General features: G+C 49.9%; 1 protein-coding gene across 2 annotated transcripts in view; it reads left to right on the forward strand.

Moving 5' to 3' along the window:
• The first annotated feature begins 722 nt into the window (after positions 1-722).
• Positions 723-21,141, forward strand: part of UBA1 (ubiquitin like modifier activating enzyme 1) — a 42,512-nt gene continuing 22,093 nt past the window's right edge. The window contains exons 1-7 of one of the 2 annotated variants that reach the window (XM_077284217.1): positions 723-856; positions 5,872-5,985; positions 6,054-6,112; positions 13,502-13,670; positions 13,750-13,884; positions 13,984-14,090; positions 15,678-15,768. In XM_077284217.1, the coding sequence (XP_077140332.1) occupies positions 800-856; positions 5,872-5,985; positions 6,054-6,112; positions 13,502-13,670; positions 13,750-13,884; positions 13,984-14,090; positions 15,678-15,768 (732 nt within the window). In that variant the 5' untranslated portion in view covers positions 723-799. Of the gene's footprint in view, positions 857-4,168; positions 4,315-5,871; positions 5,986-6,053; positions 6,113-13,501; positions 13,671-13,749; positions 13,885-13,983; positions 14,091-15,677; positions 15,769-21,141 lie in introns of those variants that run through there. The other variant, XM_077284218.1, reaches the window with a different exon arrangement.

Consider the following 21,141-nt stretch of genomic DNA (forward strand, 5'->3'; position numbering starts at 1 on the left):
CGGCTAGTCCCTGCATTGCTCCATGTATTTCTATGCAGTCGTCACGGCCAGTCCATGCACTGCGGTCCGATCTCTGCCCCACTGATCCGGACGTCTGAATGCGCTCAGGATCTCTCTATGGGGCGGTGCAGGAACTCTTTGGGTTGATGATGGCGGTGATGTAGATGGTGGACTGGGAGGGTCGGGTTATAGGAGATCAGTGATTATAGGTAACGGCCGCGCCCTAATCAGGAGCGTAGTGGGAGATATGGCGGACCTGTGACACCATGCATTTGCCATTGGCGGCCATTGCTCTCTTCTTCCTTATTACTCCACCCTTTTGCCTAAACTTTGAAACTTCTATTTTGAATGACGAGGATACACACGTGCAGTTCTGACTGACGGCTCAACTCTCATTTCGTTTTATGCCAAAACATTGTTACCATATAAATAAAATTATTATTATTATTATTATTACCAGTCAGTCACAACCCATAAACGCAGCCACCGTCACCTGTTGAATAAGAACACATGAAACAAGTCACTACACAATAAAGACGACATTTATGCCGGGTTATGTTACTCACTTAGGGAGTATAAATTCTTTTTTGTATACATACATTTAATTGTGCTATTTTCTGCCCTCCCCCCTCCATCGTGTCACATGGTTCATCCCATCCACACACACCACTCTTCCTCACAGCACAAGCGGTGTCTACCAGTCGCGCCTGCGGTGACGTCATTCCAGTAACCTCCTGAGCTTCAACTACGTCACTATCATGCGCCGCTCCCGTGACGTGAGTTGTGCGACGCGGGAGACATGGAGGAGCGGCCGGCGAGGGACAGTGACAATTCATTGTGTGATAACCGGTCCCAGGTAGGAGGCTCGGGGGTGGGAGGTGCCGGCCGAGGCCTCAGCTGCCTCCGGGGCTCTGCTTTTGGGGGTTGATTGCTGATTTGAAGCACGTGTGTGCGGGGAAACGCACATAATAGACTGGGTGGGGGGAGCGCTGAGCCAAAGCACGTGGGGTAAGTGATCTGTATACAAGGGCTGCGTGGTACTGCATTACTGATGCTCGGCATCTGCGGAGGGACTACACTTCCCAGCATGCCCTGACAGCGCAAGGGTCAGTAATGCAGCCTGAGGCTGTCAGGGCATGCTGGGATCTGTAGTTTCTCCACAGCTCCAGAGCCTCAGGTTGCAGTGCTCCTTATAGTAACATTGTGCTGGGCTATGGATCACTGACACCCCAGTGAGTGGATTTACAGTGCTCCACGTGTTGTCAGAGCCCCCCCCCCCCCATTTCATCTGATCCCTATCATCCGTGATAAATTAATTCTACGTGTAATTATATAGGGAACATGAAAAGAAAAATAGAGATTTATTAAAGGGGAATAAGAAATTATCAGGATGAGAATCAGAAGATATTTAAAAACAAAAAATCCCCTCTCACCTTATGGATCCCCTCTTCCCCACACTGGTTTCTACTTTATTTTATATCCCAGGAACTCAGCCAATCACTGTCAGCAGATGTCACATGACTCAGCCACTGATTGGCTGCAGCTGGTCACATGGCCTTTTGTTGGGCAGTCATTACAACAATTTCTTTTAAAGGGGCTGTCCACCACCACCACTTGCTTATGAATCGAGCGTTAGCCCCCTAAAAAGGAGCTGCCACAAGGTCAGAAATATGCAGTTTTAGCAGTTATTTACCCCCCTGAGTATAAAAGACACGCCCCAGAGGATCCTGTTAGCCACGCCCCCTTGTCAGACCAGAAGATATGGCATTAAGTAAAAAGCACAATGTCTCCTTATTTAAAAAAGAAAATACTTGGGAGCAGCAGGAAAAAAAAATAAGTGCAGAAACTAGACAGGACCTTCCTAAGGCCGTTCTGCTTAAAAAAAATGGCCTCCCTGTTAAAAACCAAAGTTGGCAGTCTATGATGGCAAAGTTGCGTGCGACTTGGGACCAAGAATCCTGCAAGTCTGGATTTCTGTCGACAGTCGCGTGAGTCACTGCCAATGTTGGTGACTTCCTCCGATATGCGGAAAACGTCCCGAGGGTAATGTAGATTGTGTAACTAGGCAACGTGGATCTCACAAGTGACGCTAAAGGAAATAAGGAATAATAGCAACACTAGTGACTGTTGCCCTGAGCAACCATTTGGAAGCTGCACTCCTGAGACATTCTGACATGAGTCTCTGCCCCTCTGTGTTGTCATGGAGACCTGCTGCAGTCCCCGTCAGTATCTGTGGTGCTGCCCCGGTGTACACATTTCAGGGCCCCATCAGTATCTGTGGTGCTGCCCCGTTGTACACGTCAGGGCCCCTTCAGCTTCTGAGGTGCTGCCCCGGTGTACATATGTCAGGGCCCCCGTCAGTATCTGTGGTGCTGCCCCGTTATACACATGTCAGGGCCCCGTGAGTATCTGTGATGCTGCCCAGGTGTACACATGTCAGGGCCCCATCAGTATCTGTGGTGCTGCCGCTGTGTACACATGTCAGGGCCCCCGTCAGTATCTGTGGTGCTGCACCGCTGTACACGTCAGGGCCCCCGTCAGTATCTGTGGTGCTGCACCGCTGTACACGTGTCAGGGGCCCCCGTCAGTATCTGTGGTGCTGCACCGCTGCCGCTGTACACGTCAGGGGCCCCCGTCAGTATCTGTGGTGCTGCCCCTGTGTACACATGTCGGGGCCCCCGTCAGTATCTGTGGTGCTGCCCCTGTGTACACATGTCAGGGCCCCCGTCAGTATCTGTGGTGCTGCCCCTGTGTACACATGTCAGGGCCCCAGTCAGTATCTGTGGTGCTGCCCCTGTGTACACATGTCAGGGCCCCCGTCAGTATCTGTGGTGCTGCCCCTGTGTACACATGTCAGGGCCCCAGTCAGTATCTGTGGTGCTGCCCCTGTGTACACATGTCAGGGCCCTCGTCAGTATCTGTGGTGCTGCCCCGGTGTACACATGTCAGGGCCCCCGTCAGTATCTGTGGTGCTGCCCCGGTGTACACATGTCAGGGCCCCCGTCAGTATCTGTGGTGCTGCCCCGGTGTACACATGTCAGGGCCCCCGTCAGTATCTGTGGTGCTGCCCCGGTGTACACATGTCAGGGCCCCCGTCAGTATCTGTGGTGCTGTACACGTGTCAGGGCCCCCGTCAGTATCTGTGGTGCTGCACCGCTGTACACGTCAGGGGCCCCCGTCAGTATCTCTGGTGCTGCCCCTGTGTACACATGTCAGGGCCCTCGTCAGTATCTGTGGTGCTGCCCCTGTGTACACGTCAGGGCCCCCGTCAGTATCTGTGGTGCTGCCCCGGTGTACACATGTCAGGGCCCCTGTCAGTATCTGTGGTGCTGCCCCGTCAGGGCCTCCGCATATATTTGTATACCTTGTGTGCTTTTCATGGTCTCAGTGGTGCAGCCTCAGGCTTCGGGCCTGTAACTTTATTTAGTAGTATCTTAGCTTAAAAATGAAATGTTAGAAAGCGGTTTTCACGTTTTCCATGTGCAGTAGAGGGTCTCCCCGCTGCCATCTGTGATAACGGACGCATCAGTCTGATTGGGCGGCTGCTCCTGCACATTTCGAACCCCTATTATTCTGAACTGTGGTTTCCACGGCGTGACACCACATGCCATCGCTGCTTTTGTTGGGGACGGTCCTGTCAGTACATTGTGAGTGGACTATAACAACTCCCAGTGTGGCAGATGCTAGCAGTTAGTGAATCACAGATCAGTGTATAATTGTAAAGGTTATCTCATTGTGTTCGGGAACCTTTGCATTTCCAGCATTAGAAGAACCACATGTCCCAGCAAGTCCTGAATTAGCGTTTCACTTCATATGTGGAGCCACTTGTAGCTTTCCTCTGCACTGTATGTACATAGAGATATCACCTAGTGACGGTTTAGTTCACTTGTATGATACTATTATGTCACATGTCCACCCCCCAAAGAAATGACGTCCATATTTGATAATAAAAAAAAAGCCTTTTGCGTTCCACTATGACACGCAACGCCATTTTATCCTCCTTCCCCAAAGGTTATTGGTTTACGCCGCTCACGTGATAAGGTGAGGCGCGCTCCTGTCTAACCAGCCCTGACACGCAGGCACGTGGTTCAGTCATTAACCTCCAGTTGCAAGGCTTGTGGGCGTGGTCTCGCTCAGTCGTCAGCGGCTATTGGAGGAGGCGAGTCCCGCCCTTTGCTGTATATTAATGAGGCCGGGCGCGCTGCGCTCTTCTCTGCCGTGTTCCGGGCAGCCGCCATCTTGTTTTTGTGTTAGGCCGGAGCCGGTTGTGCGCGGAATCAAGGGAGAAGAACGGGGCGCGCCCCGGTGGGATTGGTGAGTGGCCCGTCCTGAGGGTGACGAGCAGGCCGTGCGGGAGCCTGGCGGGGCTCCTTTGGTTTCCTGTGGCGCCTGCTGTATCCGTGTGCCCGACGTCTCCTGTCACTGAGTCATCCTGGCTGCCTGCAGAGCCTCCCTGTGGCCGGGGAGTGTGTTCTCTGACCGCAGTGTGTGCTCCCCGCCGGTGCCATGCCCGCAGTGTGTGACGTACCCGTGTGCAGACTGCGGGGGGCGCCATTGTTACCTCTGGGGGCTCCACCGCGTTGTTTTGCACCTTTTACATATAACTTGTAATTGCCAGCAGCGCAAAGAAGCCTCGTTATTGCCCCCAGTATAGAGTTCCGTCAGGACCCGGAGGGGGCGCACTTCTCTCGCTGTCAGACCTGAGCGGTTGCTATGGGCGACCACCTCTGTCTGCAGGACCCCTCGTACACAGAGATGGAGGGGCCTGGGGTCATAGCTTGGTGATGGATTCCAGGCCGGGGCGTGTACGGGGATCTGGAGCTTCCGCTTCCTGGAGACAATTAACCCCGTGTGCCCGGGCTGGACGTCTGTCATGTCCTGGGGTGGGGGGGTTAGTATGTCGCTGCTGCTCTCTGGTATCACGCGCTGCCCCCCAAGTGGATACGCTCATGCTTTATTCTTTTTAACTGATATCTGTCCGCAGAGAATTTGCTGTTAGGGGGTCCGCACTTTGTGCATTTTATCTGTACACTGTAATCCTCCTTTGCTTTTGATTAACCCCCTCCTCATGTAGGATGTAGATGGAGCAGGTGTTGGCTGTGTTACGCAGGAGGTTCCTGCCGCTAGCATCAGTGATCAGGGCTTGCTCCAATCACGGCCGCTCTCCCGCTCAGATGCAGCTGGTCCCGTCAGGTTCGGGAGCCCATGAGGTGGTGATGGCAGCTTAGGGGGAGGGGGTCTGCTGAAGGTTGCCCGTCTTCAGGCTTGGTGGACTGTCTGCAGATAATCCACCCTGTGATGTACTAATGACGTGCATGTGTGGCACAACGCCTCGTCATCTGTGTGCTTCAGCCTCTCATCGTTAAGATCTCGGCTTGCTGTCAATGAATGGACTAAAGCTGTCACAAAGCGGAATTAAATGAGGCCATTGTGACACACCGCCTCTGTAAGCTCTGCCCTGTCATAAGAGCAACAAGACGCAGACGACGTCGTGACCCCTCCTGTGGTGGACCCCAGCCGCATCTGATATTCTGGACTGTAATGGGGTCTGTCTGGTCTCTGCCGTGGTGCTGCCTTTTCACTGGGTTATGTAGCACTGCGAGGTCTTCTCAGACAGCTCTACAGTGCCTAAAGAGAGCCGTCTCAGGCAGGTGCCGGCTGTATTATGCAGTCGCCACCCACAAACTTTGCTGCAGGTTTGGCTCCTGAGCCTGATTAATACGTCAGGAAGGAGTTAAACCTGAGCACCTGATACTTTGCTGTTACGATCCTGTCCTCCCTTGTTAGTGATGGTGTGCAGGAAGATGGGGGGGGTTATTATTTGGCACGGGATGTCTTTTTTTAATCTGACCTGTCTCTCTCATAACACAGATGTCCAGCTCGCCGGTGTCTAAGAAGCGTCGCGTGGCCGTAGCTGATACAAAGACGGGTTCAAACTGCGCATCCTCCAATTCTGTGAGCACCGAGCAGACAGCGCCAGCCAACGTAAGCGCCTGCGGGGTGGTAGGTCCCGGACCGACGTCACTTGTGCTGATGGCTCTGTTGTATTTCAGGGCATGGCTAGGAACGGGAATGACGCTGAGATCGATGAGGGCCTCTACTCACGTCAGCTGTAAGTATGAGCAGGGCGGGAGCAGGTGGAAGTTATGGGGACGGAAACAAAGCTCCGGCTCTTGAAAATATCCAAAATGAAAAGTGGCTGCGTCTCCAAGGTGTTAAAGTGGTTGTTCAGGACTTACAGATTACTTATCCTAAATATCATATTGATGGGTGTCCAGCACCACAGCTGTGCTTTTATCGCCCTCTCCAGGTCCAGCCCTGAATCTCCACCACTGCTGCTGGTTTCTGTTATTATAAACACAACGCCCCAGCCCATTTCCTTTAACCCCTTCCCGACATGCGCCGTACTAGTACTGCGCTGCCGGCACTGCATTAGTGCCAGCCGCAGTACTAGTACGGCGCCCCGATCACCGCGGTCTCGCGCTGAGCGCCGCGGTGATCGGGTGCGGGTGTCAGCTGTATATGACAGCTGACAACCCGCAGCAATGCCCACGATCGGCGCTATCGCCGATCGCGGGCATTTAACCCCTCTGATGCCGCTGTCAATAGTGACAGCGGCATAGAGGGGGATCGCGCGGGGACGGTGGCTCCCTGCACTCTCCCACCGGAGCAGCGCGATGAGATCGCGCTGCTCCGGTGACCTGGAAGGAGTCCCCGGATCCAAGATGGCCGCGGGACTCCTTCCGGGTCATGAGATGACCCTGCTTGCCGGCGTCTGCTGAGAATCCTCATAGCAGGCGCCGGCAAGCCTCTGCAATGTGCCTGTCACATCGGTGATCTGACAGAGTGCTGTGCACACTGTCAGATCACCGATCTGTGATGTCCCCCCCTGGGACAAAGTAAAAAAGTAAAAAAAAAAAAATTCCACATGTGTAAAAAATAAAAATAAATAAATTCCTAAATAAAGAAGAAAAAAAAAAAATATTCCCATAAATACATTTCTTTATCTAAATAAAAAAAAAAATCACACAATAAAAGTACACATATTTAGTATCGCCGCGTCCATAAAGACCCCACCTATAAAACTATCACTAGTTAACCCCTTCAGTGAACACCATAAAAAAAAAAAAGAGGCAAAAAACAACGCTTTATTCTCATACCGCCAAACAAAGTGGAATACCACGCGATCAAAAAGACGGATATAAATAACCATGGTACCGCTGAAAACGTCATCTTGTCCCGCAAAAAAAAGCCGCCATACAGCATCAGCAGAAAAATAAAAAAGTTATAGTCCTCAGAATAAAGCGATGCAAAAACAATTATTTTTTTTATATAAAATAGTTTTTGTGTAAAAGCGCCAAAACATAAAAAAATTACATAAATGAGGTATCGCTGTAATCGTACTGACCCGAAGAATAAAACTGCTTTATCCTTTTTACCAAACGCGGAACGGTATAAACGCCCCCCCCTAAAAGAATTTCAGGAATTGCAGGTTTTTGTTCATTCCGCCTCCCAAAAATCGGAATAAAAAGCGATCAAAAAATGTCATGTACCCGAAAATGGTACCAATAAAAACGACAACTCGTCCCGCAAAAAACAAGATCTCACATGACTCTGTGGACCAAAATATGGAAAAATTATAGCTCTCAAAATGTGGTGATGCAAAAACTATTTTTTGCAATAAAAAGCGTCTTTTAGTGTGTGACGGCTGTCAATCATAAAAATCCACACAAAAAACGCTATAAAAGTAAATCAAATCCCCCTTCATCAACCCCTTAGTTAGGGAAAAATAATACAATTTAAAAAAATATATTTATTTCCATTTTCCCGTTAGGCTACTTTCACACTAGCGTCGGTACGGGGCCGTCGCACTGCGTCGGCCCGACGTACCGATGCATACTGTGCAAGCGCCGCACAACGGGGGCAGCGGATGCTGTTTTTCCACGCATCCGCTGCCCCATTGTGAGGTGCGGGGAGGTGGGGGCGGAGTTCCAGCCGCGCATGCTCGGTTGGAAATGGTGGACCGTCGGCACAAAAAAAGTTACATGTAACGTTTTTTGCTGCCGGCGGTCCGCCACAACACGACGCAACTGTCGCACGACGCTTGCGACGTGTGTCAATACGTCGCTAATGTTAGTCTATGGGGAAAAAGCGCATCCTGCAGATGACTTTGCAGGATGCGTTTTTTCGCCAAAACGACGCATTGCGACGTATGCAAAAAAAACGCTAGTGTGAAAGTAGGGTTGGGGTTAGGGCTAGGGTTAGGGCTGGGGTTAGGGTTTCAGTTAGAATTGGGGAGTTTTCACTGTTTAGGCACATCAGGGGCTCTCCAAACGCGACATGGCGTCCGATCTCAATTCCAGCCAATTCTGCTTTGAAAAACTAAAACAGTGCTCCTTCCCTTCCGAGTTCTCCCGTGCGCCCAAACAGTGGTTCCCCCCAACATATGGGGTATCAGCGTTCTCAGGACAAGTTGGACAACAACTTTTGGGGTCCAATTTGTCCTGTTACCCTTGGGAAAATAAAAACGTGGGGGCTAAAATATAATTTTCGTGGAAAAAAATATATTTTTTATTTTCGCGGCTCTGCGTTATAAACTGTAGTGAAACACTTGGGGGTTCAAAGTTCTCACAACACATCTAGATAAATTCCGTGGGGGGTCTAGTTTCCAATATGGGGTCACTTGTGGGGGGTTTCTACTGTTTAGGTACATCAGGGGCTCTGCAAATGCAACATGACACCTGCAGACCAATCCATCTAAGTCTGCATTTCAAACGGCGCTCCTTCCCTTCCGAGCTCTGCCGTGCGCCCAAACAGTGGTTCCCCCAATGTATGGGGTATCAGCGTACTCAGGACAAATTGGACAATAACTTTTGTGGTCCAATTTCTCCTGTTACCCTTGGGAAAAAAAAAAATTGGGGGCTAAAACATCATTTTGTGGAAAGAAAAAATGATTTTTTTAATTTTCACAGCGCTACATTCTAAACTTTAGTGAAACAACTGGGGGTTCAAAGTGCTCACCACACATCTAGATTAGTTCCTTAGAGCAGAGGTCCCCAACCGCCGGTCCGCGGACCGGGACCGGGCCGTTGGGGTTTTTCAGCCGGTCCGCGGCGCCGCAGCTCTTCCCCTGTTCAGCGGTCACGTGGGACCGCTGATTAGAGAAATGAATAGGCTGCTCCACCTCCCATAGGGGCGGAGCCGCCTATTCATTTCTCTAATGAAGCGGTGCCGGTGACCGCTGATAGAGGAAGAGGCTGCGGCACCGAAGAGCAGCTGTCCGGGGGAAGGAGCGGGACGCCGGGAGCAGGTAAGTATCTCATATTCACCTGTCCTGGTTCCACACGCCGGGCGCCGCTGTCTCCATCTTCCCGGCGTCTCTCTCTCCTCACTGACTGCAGGCAGAGGGCGCGATGACGCATATAGTGTGCGCGCCGCCCTCTGCCTGATCAGTCAGTGCAGGGAGACGCCGGGAAGATGGCGCCGAGGAGCTGCAAGAGAGGTGAGTATGTGTTTTATTATTTTTATTGCAGCAGCAGCAGCACAGCTATGGGGCAATAATAAACAGTGCAGAGCACTGTATGGCACAGCTATGGGGCAATTATGAACGGTGCAGAGCACTATATGGCACAGCTATGGGGCAATTATGAACGGTGCAGAGCACTGTATGGCACAGCTATGGGGCAATTATGAACGGTGCAGAGCACTGTATGGCACAGCTATGGGGCAATAATGGTGCAGAGCACTATATGGCACAGCTATGGGGCAATAATGGTGCAGAGCACCAGGGAAACAAGCATGGTGCTCCCACTCATTCTGAACCTATGGTAAGTTGAATCACATTCTCATTATAAATGTCATAATTATATGATAAGTATGCACTAAGCTCCATCCCTCCATAACCCCACCCCCATATGACCAAAGCCCCGCCCCTGCCCCACCCCCACCGGGCCATGGAAAACTGGTCTGGCTTAAAGCCGGTCCCTGGTGCAAAAAAGGTTGGGGACCTCTGCCTTAGAGGGTCTACTTTCCAAAATGGTGTCACTTGTGGGGGTTTCCACTGTTTAGGCACGTCAGGGGCTCTCCAAACACGACATGGGTTCCGATCTCAATTCCAGCCAATTTTGCATTGAAAAGTCAAATGGCGCTCCTTCCCTTCCGAGCTCTGCCATGCGCCCAAACAGTGGTTTATCCCCATATATGAAATATCAGCGTACTCAGGACAAATTGCACAACAACTTTTGGGGTCCAATTTATCCTGTTACCCTTGGGAAAATAAAAAATTTGGGGCAAAAAGATCATTTTTTGTGAAAATTAATATGAATTTTTTTTTACGGCTCTACATTATAAACTTCTGTGAAGCACTTGGAGGTTCAAAGTGCTCACCACACATCTAGATTAGTTCCTTGGAGGGTCTACTTTCCAAAATGGTGTCACTTGTGGGGGTTTCCACTGTTTAGGCACATCAGGGACTCTCCAATTGCGACATGGGTTCCGATCTCAATTCCAGCAAATCTTGCATTGAAAAGTCAAATGGCGCTCCTTCCCTTCCGAGCTCTGCCATGTGCCCAATCAATGGTTTACCCCAACATGTGGGGTATCGGCGTACTCAGGACAAATTGTACAATGACTTTTTTGGTCCATTTTCTCCTGTTACCCTTGGTAAAATAAAACAAATTGGATCTGAAGTAAAAATTTTGTGAAAAAAAAGTTGAATGTTCAATTTTTTTTAAACATTCCAAAAATTCCTGTGAAGCACCTGAAGGGTTAATAAACTTTTTGAATATGGTTTTGAGTACCTTGAGGGGTGCAGTTTTTAGAATGGTGTCACTTTTGGGCATTTTCTGTCATATAGACCCCTCAAAGTCACTTCAAGTGTGAGGTGGTCCGTAAAAAAAATGGTTTTGCAAATTTTCTTGCAAAAATGAGAAATTGCTGGTCAACAAACTGGTGAAAACAGGCTTTGGGGTGAAGGGGTTAAGCTAAGGATAGGCAACACTCCAAAAATACTATAAACATACTGACTGTAAAGTTATTAAACAATACTTAGTCATGAAGCGTTTCATAAATTTAAGAAAAACCTTTATTGACACAAACAATACACACAATTAAAAAATCTGTGCCTCAAAATCAGAGCAAGATCGTATTGTAGAGGCCAGCAGAGAGAACAGCAGATAGGCATGCAAAGCCAGTTGCTTTTACAGCTATACACCTATTACGTGCTATATTATTTATTATTAAAGGCAATCCTTTTGTTCTTCACAGTATAGACTCAAAATGTTGAAAGTGACAGTGCAACAATAATAAATAACAGGCCATACAAAAACAGGGCAAATATATATTGTTCCCAAATAAATATTAAGAAAAAGAAAGCAGCAAGCAGTCCAATTATTATAAATATACAAAAAATCTTTATTGATATTAAAACCAGGTAAGAACATGACATAGAGAAAAAATCCCCATACAACGATCAGCATGTACTTGAAAGGACAGGGGGGAGGTGATAGAACAATATAAATCACCACTTAATATCCACTGTAGATAAAGTAGAAACAAACTATCAGATGTAACTACATATAATGGACACACAGTCCAAAAGCGGTGACTATAGAGACTGGCACATAGATAATATGTTCTTATACATACCAGTTAATGTGGAGATATGTCCTAAGTAGGCGAGCACCTCACCCCTGTCCACCCATGATTTTTTGTATATTTATAATTGGACTGCTTGCTGCTTTCTTTTTCTTGTTGGTTTGGTCTATTGTGTTGCAGTTAGTCCACTATGGTCCCAGTTTTTGGTCCCAATACTGATATACACTCACTGGCCACTTTATTAGGTACACCATGCTAGTAACGGGTTGGACCCCTTTTGCCTTCAGAACTGCCTCAATTCTTCGTGGCATAGATTCAACAAGGTGCTGGAAGCATTCCTCAGAGATTTTGGTCCATATTGACATGATGGCATCACACAGTTGCCGCAGATTTGTCGGCTGCACATCCCTGATGCGAATCTCCCGTTCCACCACATCCCAAAGATTTCATGTTGTTTACGCCAAATTCTGACCCTACCATCCGAATGTCGCAGCAGAAATCGAGACTCATCAGACCAAGCAACGTTTTTCCAATCTTCTACTGTCCAATTTCGATGAGCTTGTGCAAATTGTAGCCTTAGTTTCCTGTTCTTAGCTGAAAGGAGTGGTACCCGGTGTGGTCTTCTGCTGCTGTAGCCCATCTGCCTCAAAGTTCGACGCACTGTGCGTTCAGAGATGCTCTTAGGCCTACCTTGGTTGTAACGGGTGGCGATTTGAGTCACTGTTGCCTTTCTATCAGCTCGAACCAGTCTGCCCATTCTCCTCTGACCTCTGGCATCAACAAGGCATTTCCGCCCACAGAACTGCTGCTCACTGGATTTTTTTTCTTTTTCGGACCATTCTCTGTAAACCCTAGAGATGGTTGTGCGTGAAAATCCCAGTAGATCAGCAGTTTCAGAAATACTCAGACCAGCCCTTCTGGCACCAACAACCATGCCACGTTCAAAGGCACTCAAATCACCTTTCTTCCCCATACTGATGCTCGGTTTGAACTGCAGGAGATTGTCTTGACCATGTCTACATGCCTAAATGCACTGAGTTGCCGCCATGTGATTGGCTGATTAGAAATTAAGTGTTAACAAGAAGTTGGACAGGTGTACCTAATAAAGTGGCCAGTGAGTGTATATGCGTATACCCAATCTGGGTAAATAATTACTATGGTGGTGACCTTACATTTTTCCACAACTTTGTTCCAAATAAATATTACTATAGAGTCACAGGTAACCGAGACCGGAGGAAACTCCTATTCCCCACCTATGTAAGGCAATTTGCCCACTACTAGATAATCAAAGCAAAACTACCTGGCATAAAGAGCCCATATGTCCTGCACACTCCCTGTGATCAATTAATCGATAAGCCGTAGTGTTTTTACCAGCTTACTCAGTACTGTTTATCGTGGGTGTAATTACCCAAACCCCAGAGCCACACACTGCCCCAGGTCACAACCTGTGGGACTATTGCACCTCCCGTTGGCCACTTGGACGCCACATATAGCATGTAACTATGCACGACATAAAGGCCATGTGCAAACCGCTCGGTACATATTACCTGACTTCTGCCATTCCCCTGCCTCGTGGCACGCTAGACCTCGACTACCCCGATGCGCGTTTCTCATCTGCTACCTCCTGGGGGCGTTTCTGTTATTGTCTGCAGCACTGACCTAAATAAAAGTGCTGCAGGCAATCGGTGACCTTAGCTTGGCTGCTGACCTAACGTCAGCACTGTAGACAATAACAAATCCTCAAAGCAGCGTTGGAGACCAGGGAAGAATGAGCACAGCCTTTTTTTTTTTTACCATTAATGCAGCTTATCAGTAAAATACTTCGTAAAGTGCATTGCCTGGGTTAGGTGTAGGATTATAAAAATCCCCCCCACTTTTTTAGTAATTTTCGCTTTTTATCCTCCAGGTATGTTTTGGGCCATGAGGCGATGAAGCGGATGCAGAACTCCAATGTTCTTGTCTCAGGGATGGGCGGTCTCGGCGTGGAGATCGCCAAAAACATTATCCTGGGAGGTGTCAAATCAGTAACTGTTCATGACCAAGCAAACACCGAGTGGGGGGACCTGTCCTCCCAGGTGAGCAGCGACGCTGGATTTTCTGCTCTCCCAGCATTTTGTTTTCTCTGATTTGCTGATGGGTTTTCTCATGTGACAGTTCTACCTCCGTGAGGAAGACATTGGCAAAAACCGAGCAGACGTCTCCCTCCCCAGACTGGCTGAGCTGAACACCTATGTGCCTGTATGCGCCTCCAGCAGCCCCCTGACTGAAGACTTTCTCTCCAGCTTCCAGGCAAGAAGCACAGTGGCCACATATGGCCATCATTGGCTCGTATCTGAGGGAATCTGCAAAGTAGGAAACAAAGAATAATGTCTTTGTATCTTTCCCCAGCTTGTGATACTTGCTGGTTCAGCATTGGAGGAACAGATACGAGTGGGTGATTTCTGCCACGGTCACAACGTGAAGTTTATCGTTGCCGATACTCGTGGACTGTTCGGGTAGGTGATGACATTAATGGTTCATTGCTTTTATTGTAGATGTTTTTTTGTTTTTTTTTTTAAATAAAGTATCTTTATTGAAGTTTTCCAACAATGTTTTACACAAATATACTACCCGCATCGGGTAAACAGAAAAGTAAGAACGGGGGAAGAATAGGACATGAAAAGGGAAAGACCGAATTAGCCCACTCTACAAAAAAGACAAAACATATAGTCATCACCACTGTAATGAATAGAAAGAAAACATCTCCTTTTGGAGCTTCTAGCCATGCAATCATTGTTATTGCTCATGGGCTAAACATGGATCATATCTCTCGTATCCTCTATATCTCCCTAATTACCTGGACGCGGGATCCCTGGTTCATCCATCCAGGCAGCCCAAAGCTGTTCAAGCTTATTAATGTTGCCTTTTTTTTTTTTTTTGTACACATCTTTTTCCAAACTTATAAACCAGTTTATTTTGTGGATATATTCTTTTTTTTGTTGGGCTATTAGTTTCCTTGGTAAATACAGCATTTGTGCTATTTTACCCAGCTCAGTTGTCTGTAGATCTTCCACATACCCCAGCACACAAACTAAGGGCGTAGTTTCCAATACCACCTTAAACACTCGTCTAATTAATCCTAATACTTTCCTCCAGTTTAGGACATGACCACGTCACATGAAGTACAGTAGCTGGCTCCACCCCACACATAGCACAGCATGCGTCTTACACATAAACTCCAGTGTTCTATACACCTTATGTATTAGATAAAGTTGAGAAAGTATATGCGCCTCACCTTAATATGAGCCGCTCCACCCCTCTAAAGAGAGATCTAAACACCCCTTCAGTAGCCCAAAACAACTTAAAAGGGATCCATATCGGTGAATTGTGAAGAAGATACAGCAGCTGGGGCATCCATATCATTTTTATTAAATTGGCTCTCCCCACAACTGATAAAGGAAGTTTAGACCACTCATCCTTTTTCCGTGTAAACTTAGTGAGGATTGGGGCTAAATTTAGTTTTTCATTATTTAAATGGATATTTTAGCAAAGTACATCTGGACCATGGCAGTTGTCACTTGCACAGCCGGCATCCTGGGCACTTGACTTTTATTAGGCTCTGTGACAATATGACTTTGTAGGGCTTTGTAAACTCCCGATGACGGCCACAGAAGTCAAGGCTGTACTGGTCTGACTGCTGCAGACAATCGGATCCCACACCAGGGCAGCATACATCCTTTTTGCTGATGTCCATGTTCTAAGGATGTCACACAAGTGCCCTTGACTGGATAGCAGTGACTGTCACGATTGCAGCACAGTATAGATTTTCCCAATAAACATGCATTATCTATCCACATTTATGGGGGGGGTCCAGTCACTGAAATGGGATTCCTGAAGCTCTCCTTGTATCTACACACTGGTAGTGAGGATGTGTGACGGCTGCATCATACTGTCTAGAGAGTGGTGGCTGCATTTGCTCACGTGGGACTTGTATCCCCTCGTTCTCTAGATTAGTGGGGGATTCAGCAGCCAAACCCCGCCCCCCAGTGTCAGATATCTATAACATTCTGGTTCCATCTCAGTCTGAATTTTTCTGTTTGCAGGCAGCTGTTCTGCGACTTTGGTGATGAAATGGTTGTACTGGACCCCAATGGAGAGCAGCCCCTAAGTGCCATGATTTCAATGATTACCAAGGTATGAAGCCTTCTGGGAAACTTCTGGTTGTCAAGAATAGGGATTTTTGTGTACTCACCGTAAAATCCTTTTCTCCAAGCCACTCATTGGGGGACACAGGACTGTGGGTGTATGCTGCTGTCACTAGGAGGCTGACACTAAGTAAATACAAAAAAGGGTTAGCTCCTCCTCTGCAGTATACACCGCCCACTGGCATCGGATAATACCAGTTCGTAGCAAAGCAGTAGGAGATTAACAAAAAACTCTTAACCGTAGAAACAACATGTCAGAGACTAGAACACTTATTATAGGCAACAAGCCAAACAAGGGTGGGTGCTGTGTCCCCCAATGAGTGGCTCAGAGAAAAGGATTTTACGGTGAGTACACAAAAATCCCTATTTCTCCATCGCCACATTGGGGGACACAGGACCGTGGGACGTCCAAAAGCAGTTCCTGGGTGGGAAATAACCCAACAGTGTAAACTTATGGCACCTGTTGACTACAGGTGCGCTACCGCTGCCTGCAGAATACGCCTACCCAGACTTGCATCAGAAGATGCTCGAGTATGGACATTGTAATGCTTTGAAAAGGTGTGCAGGCTAGACCAGGTCGCAGCTTTGCAAACCTGCTCTGCTGACGCTTGATTCTGAAAGGCCCAGGAAGCACCCACCGACCGAGTGGAGTGTTCCCTGAGGCCCGCACGGATAGGCTTGCCCTCTGATGCAGTAAGCCTCTTGAATAGTCGACCGAATCCATCTGGCGATTGTCGACTTAGAAGCGGCCAGACCCTTCCGGTGTCCCGCCGGGAGCACGAACAGAGCATCAGTCTGTCGAAAAGATGTCGTCCTGGACACGTACTTCCTGAGAGCTCTAACAAGATCCAAGGAGTGAAGAGCTTTCTCCACGCGGTGCGTTGGAGCAGGGCAAAGGGACGGAAGTACGATATCCTCATTGAGGTGGAAGGAAGATGCCACCTTTGGAAGGAAAGTAGGGGGGACGGTCTGAGGACCACCTTTTACCGGTGGAACGTAAGGAACGGCGACCGGCAGGAAAGAGCAGCCAACTCAGAGACTCGTCTGATCGAGGTAATAGCGGCGAGAAGGGCCACTTTCCATGAAAGGAGAGGTAGAGAGAGATGTCCTGCAACGGCTCGAAGGGAGATTCCTGCAGGACACCTAGGACCAGATTAAGGTCCCAAGCCTCTAGAGTCGCCTTGTAGGGAGGCACCATATGAGACTCCTGAAAGAACATTCTGACCTGAGGTTTGGAAGCGATTTTTGCATTGAAAAAGGACTGACAAGGCCGAGACCTGTCCTTTAATGGAACTCTGCAAAAGCCCCAAGTCCAGACCGGATTGGAGGAAATCCAGGATGGTAGGGATGTTGAAGACCATCAGAGGGCGACCTCTGCTTCTGCACCAATCAAAGAAGATCTTCCAAATCCAATGGTAGATGCGCGATGACACCGGCTTTCGGGCACTGATCAAGGTGGAAACTACCTCGCGGGAAAAACCTGCTTGAGTCAGAACCCAGGATTCAATGGCCAAGCCGTCAAACACAGGGCCCCTGAGTTCTGGTGGTAGATGGGGCCTTGAGAAAGTAGATCTTGGCGATCTGGTAGGCGCCAGGGAACGTCTGCGATGAGCTGAACCAGCTCTGCATACCACGCCCGGCGAGGCCAATCCGGGGCGATGAGAATTACCGGGACACCCTCTGCCCTGATCAAGCAGGGGCAGGGGGGGAAAGAGGTAAGGAAGATGAAACTGACTCCAGGGAAAGACTAGCGCGTCCGCTCTGATTGCTCTGGGATCCCGGAACCGGGCCACAAACAGGTACCTTGGCGTTGAACCAGGAAGCCATCAGGTCTACGTCCGGAGTACCCCAACGAAGACAGATTTGTTGGAATACGTCCTGATGGAGAGTCCACTCTCCTGAGGCAAGGCCCTGCCGGCTGAGGAAGTCCGCGGCCCAGTTTTCCACTTCGGGAATATGAACGGCCGATATGACCGAGTGGTTGTGTTCGGCCCAGCGAAGGATGTGTTCTACCTGGCGCATTGCAGCTCTGCTGCGGGTGCCCCCTGATGATTTATAGAAGCCACAGCCGTGGCATTGTCTGACTGGATACGGATGGGGCGACCTGCGAGGAGATGATGGAACTGCTTTAGGGACAGCCGGATCGCCCGTATCTCCAGGATGTTGATTGGAAGACGAGACTCGAGACGATTCCAGGTTCCCTGCGCAGTGTGATGGCGAAAGACCGCTCCCCAGCCTAGGAGGCTGGCGTCAGTGGTGACTACCAGCCAATGGACCGGGAGGAAGGACCTCCCTTGGAGAAGAGAGGATTGGAGCATCCACCATTGGAATGTCTGACCCGAGGGGGGAGAGGACACAGTTGGTCGAGGGAAAACGGACTCCCGTCCCATGCATCCAGAAGAGCGTGCTGGAGGGGGCGGAGGTGTAGTTGCGCAAAAGGAATCGCTTCCATTGCGGCCACCATTTTTCCGAGAATCCTCATACCGAAACGGATGGAGCAGGGGGGCGGCCGAAGAAGCTTCCGGACCCCCTGTTGAAGGGCCAGGGCCTTGTCCCGAGGAAGGAGCACCAACCCTAGGGACGTGTCCAGGGTCATGCCCAGGAAGGAAATCCTTTGAGCTGGGAGAAGGGATGACTTCTTTAAATTGATCAACCAGCCCAGCCGAGAGAGTATCCAAGGAAATGCGGACGCACTCCTCTCAGGCTCTGAAGGATGGGCCTTTGACCAGTAAGCCGTCTAGATAGGGAAGAACGACTAAGCCCCGAGAATGCAGAATGCCCATGACCTTTGTGAATACTCTGGAGGCAGTGGCGAGGCCGAAAGGCAAGGCCGTGAACTGAAAGTGTTCCTCTCCGACGGCGAAGAGGAGAAACCTTTGATGAGGTGGGAAGATTGGGATGTGGATGTATGCATCCCGGATGTCGATGAATGCTAAGAATTCGCCATGTTCTATCAAGGCAATGACTGAACGGAGGGATTCCATCCTGAAATGACGGACTTTGACAAATCCGTTCAAGAGCTTTAGGTCCAGGATGGGCCTTACTGTTCCATCCTTTTTGGGGACCATAAACAGGTTTGAGTAAAAACCGCGGAATCTTTCGTCCTCTGGGACAGGGACAATCACTCCGTCTTGTCGGAGCGACTGGATGGCCTGGGGAAAGGCTCGGGCGCGCTGTCCCGCTTCGGGAAGGCGGGAAGCGAAGAACCGGTTTGGAGGGGTGGAGGAAAAATCGATTTTGTAACCGGAGGGCACCAGATCCCTAACCCACTCGTCATGAACAACGGCGAGCCAGGCATGATGGAATGAGAGAAGGCGTCCGCCAACTTTGCTGGTGTCGTCCGGATGGGATTGCAAGTCATTTGGAAGATGATTGGGGTCTGGACCCCCTGGACCTAGACTGTGCGGAGCGGCCCATCCAGGAATGGTTGGGCCTGTATGAAGCCTGAGGGCTTTTGTCTCTGGCGGCACGGCGCCCCGAACCAGGGAAACTGGCCCAGGAATGCCATGAGTAGGCCCTGCGAAAGGGCCGAAACCGGGCCTGTGGCTGTCATCTGAACGGTTGTCTGAATCTCTGCTGGGGAAGGGAAGTACTTTTACCCCCCGTAGCGTCGGAAATCAGCTTGTCCAGTTTTTCACCAAAAAGATGGCCACTGAGATATAGCAGAGACGTGAGCGACTTTTTTGATACGGAGTCCGCTCGCCAGTTCCTCAGGCATAGCGCTCTCCTGATAGGCATAGCGCTCTCCTGATCGCCACAGCCTTAGTGGCCGTAAGTGCAGAGCAGTTAGCCGCGTCCAGGGAAGCGTTCACTAAGTAATCGCCAGCCAAAGAGATCTGATGTGCAAGCTCCGCTATGTCAGGAGAAAGGTCGCTGTTCTGTAAAGTCTTATGCAGAGGCTTTGGCTACCCAGGTAGCAGCGAAGGAGGGGGAAGAGTGCCGAGCCTGAAGCCTCAGACTGAACGAGCTAGGCTGTCAACTAGGCAGTCCGTGGGATCTTTGATAGAAGATCCGTCCGTCACGGAAAGGATAGTTTTAGAGGACAAATGTGAGACAGGAGGATCCACGGGAGGGGGGGATTCTGTTCATTGTTTACAGAGATCAATAGAGAAGGGATATTTGGACTCAAGAGATCTCTGGCCTTGAAAACGTTTGGATGCTTTCTATGTCGCTGGACTATGGCCTAGAACTCCGGGTGATTGGCAAACACCCTGTGAGTACGTTTACTCCTTTTGAAGGACAACGAAGTATCTCTACTGGAGGTCGCCGGTTCCACGTTGACCTGAAGGGGACTGGTTGACGGCCTCAATGAGATTATCTGTAGTGCTCTGATAACCTAGTGACTCCAGATCTAGAGGCCCATCGGACTCAGGATCAGAGTCCTGGTCGGAAGAGGTGCCTGGAGAGCGGGAAGCGGAGCTACCAGACGCCGAGGCACCAGAGGGCCTGGGGGACGAGCTACGGACGCGCTTTCTAGATGGCCGCTTGTGCTTTGAATGAGAGTGGCCCCTGCAGGCTGAAGATTCCGCAGCCATAGGGGAATCCTCCTGAATAGGCGGATTAGTGGTCCTGCTCCTGGATGGATCCTGGAGGGACTCAATAGCCTTAGTCAAAGAAGCCATAGACTGCGAAAGTGACAAAGCACACTCGGGGACAGGTCACCGCGGGCTCGTTTGCGGTGGGGGGGGGGGGTCCTGAGCGCTTTTAAGGTCACAAACCTTACAGAGCGGGGCAGTATGCCCGCTCCGTAGCGCAGCCTAACAGGAGGTGCAAGAAGTAAAAAACACTATGCGTTTTTACAGACTTTGTGTTTAGGCAGAGACATGCTGTCTGTTAATCTCCGTGCAGGCTGTGCAGCTAGTAAAGCGGAGCACTGTGCTGCCTAGAAAAAAGTGGAGCACTGAGTAAAGCGGAGCCTGCGGAATGGGAGCTGTCAGCGCGCAGCGCACATACCCAGGTCCTGTGTCCAGATCACTGGCCGGTGATGGAGTGAAGTGGCGTTGAGGTCCCCCTGTTGTGGCAAGATGGCCGCCGAGAGCTTGGAGGGCGCTTCTCGCAGTGTGAGAGAAGCGGTGGGTGGGGCCTCGCGCGTGACGCGTGCTGTGGGCGGACCGCGGCCTAGCAGAATCAGAAGCTGGGGACTAAATTAGCGGTGCCCGGCTGCAAGATGCGGCCGAGCCCGCGGTGCGCTCGGGAGCCCCCCCTAACCCCAAAAGACTCACCGCTTGGGATCCTCTTCAGGCGAGGTATGAGGGGCGATGCAGTCCACCTCAATCCAGCGCCCTCTTGATGAGGGGCTGGAGAGGGACTGGGAAGCTCCTTGCAGCACCGCTATTCTTTTAGTGGTGGAGCAGAGGGAGGG

Source organism: Ranitomeya variabilis, chromosome 2 (assembly GCF_051348905.1).
Source record: "Ranitomeya variabilis isolate aRanVar5 chromosome 2, aRanVar5.hap1, whole genome shotgun sequence".
NCBI lineage: Eukaryota > Metazoa > Chordata > Amphibia > Anura > Dendrobatidae > Ranitomeya > Ranitomeya variabilis.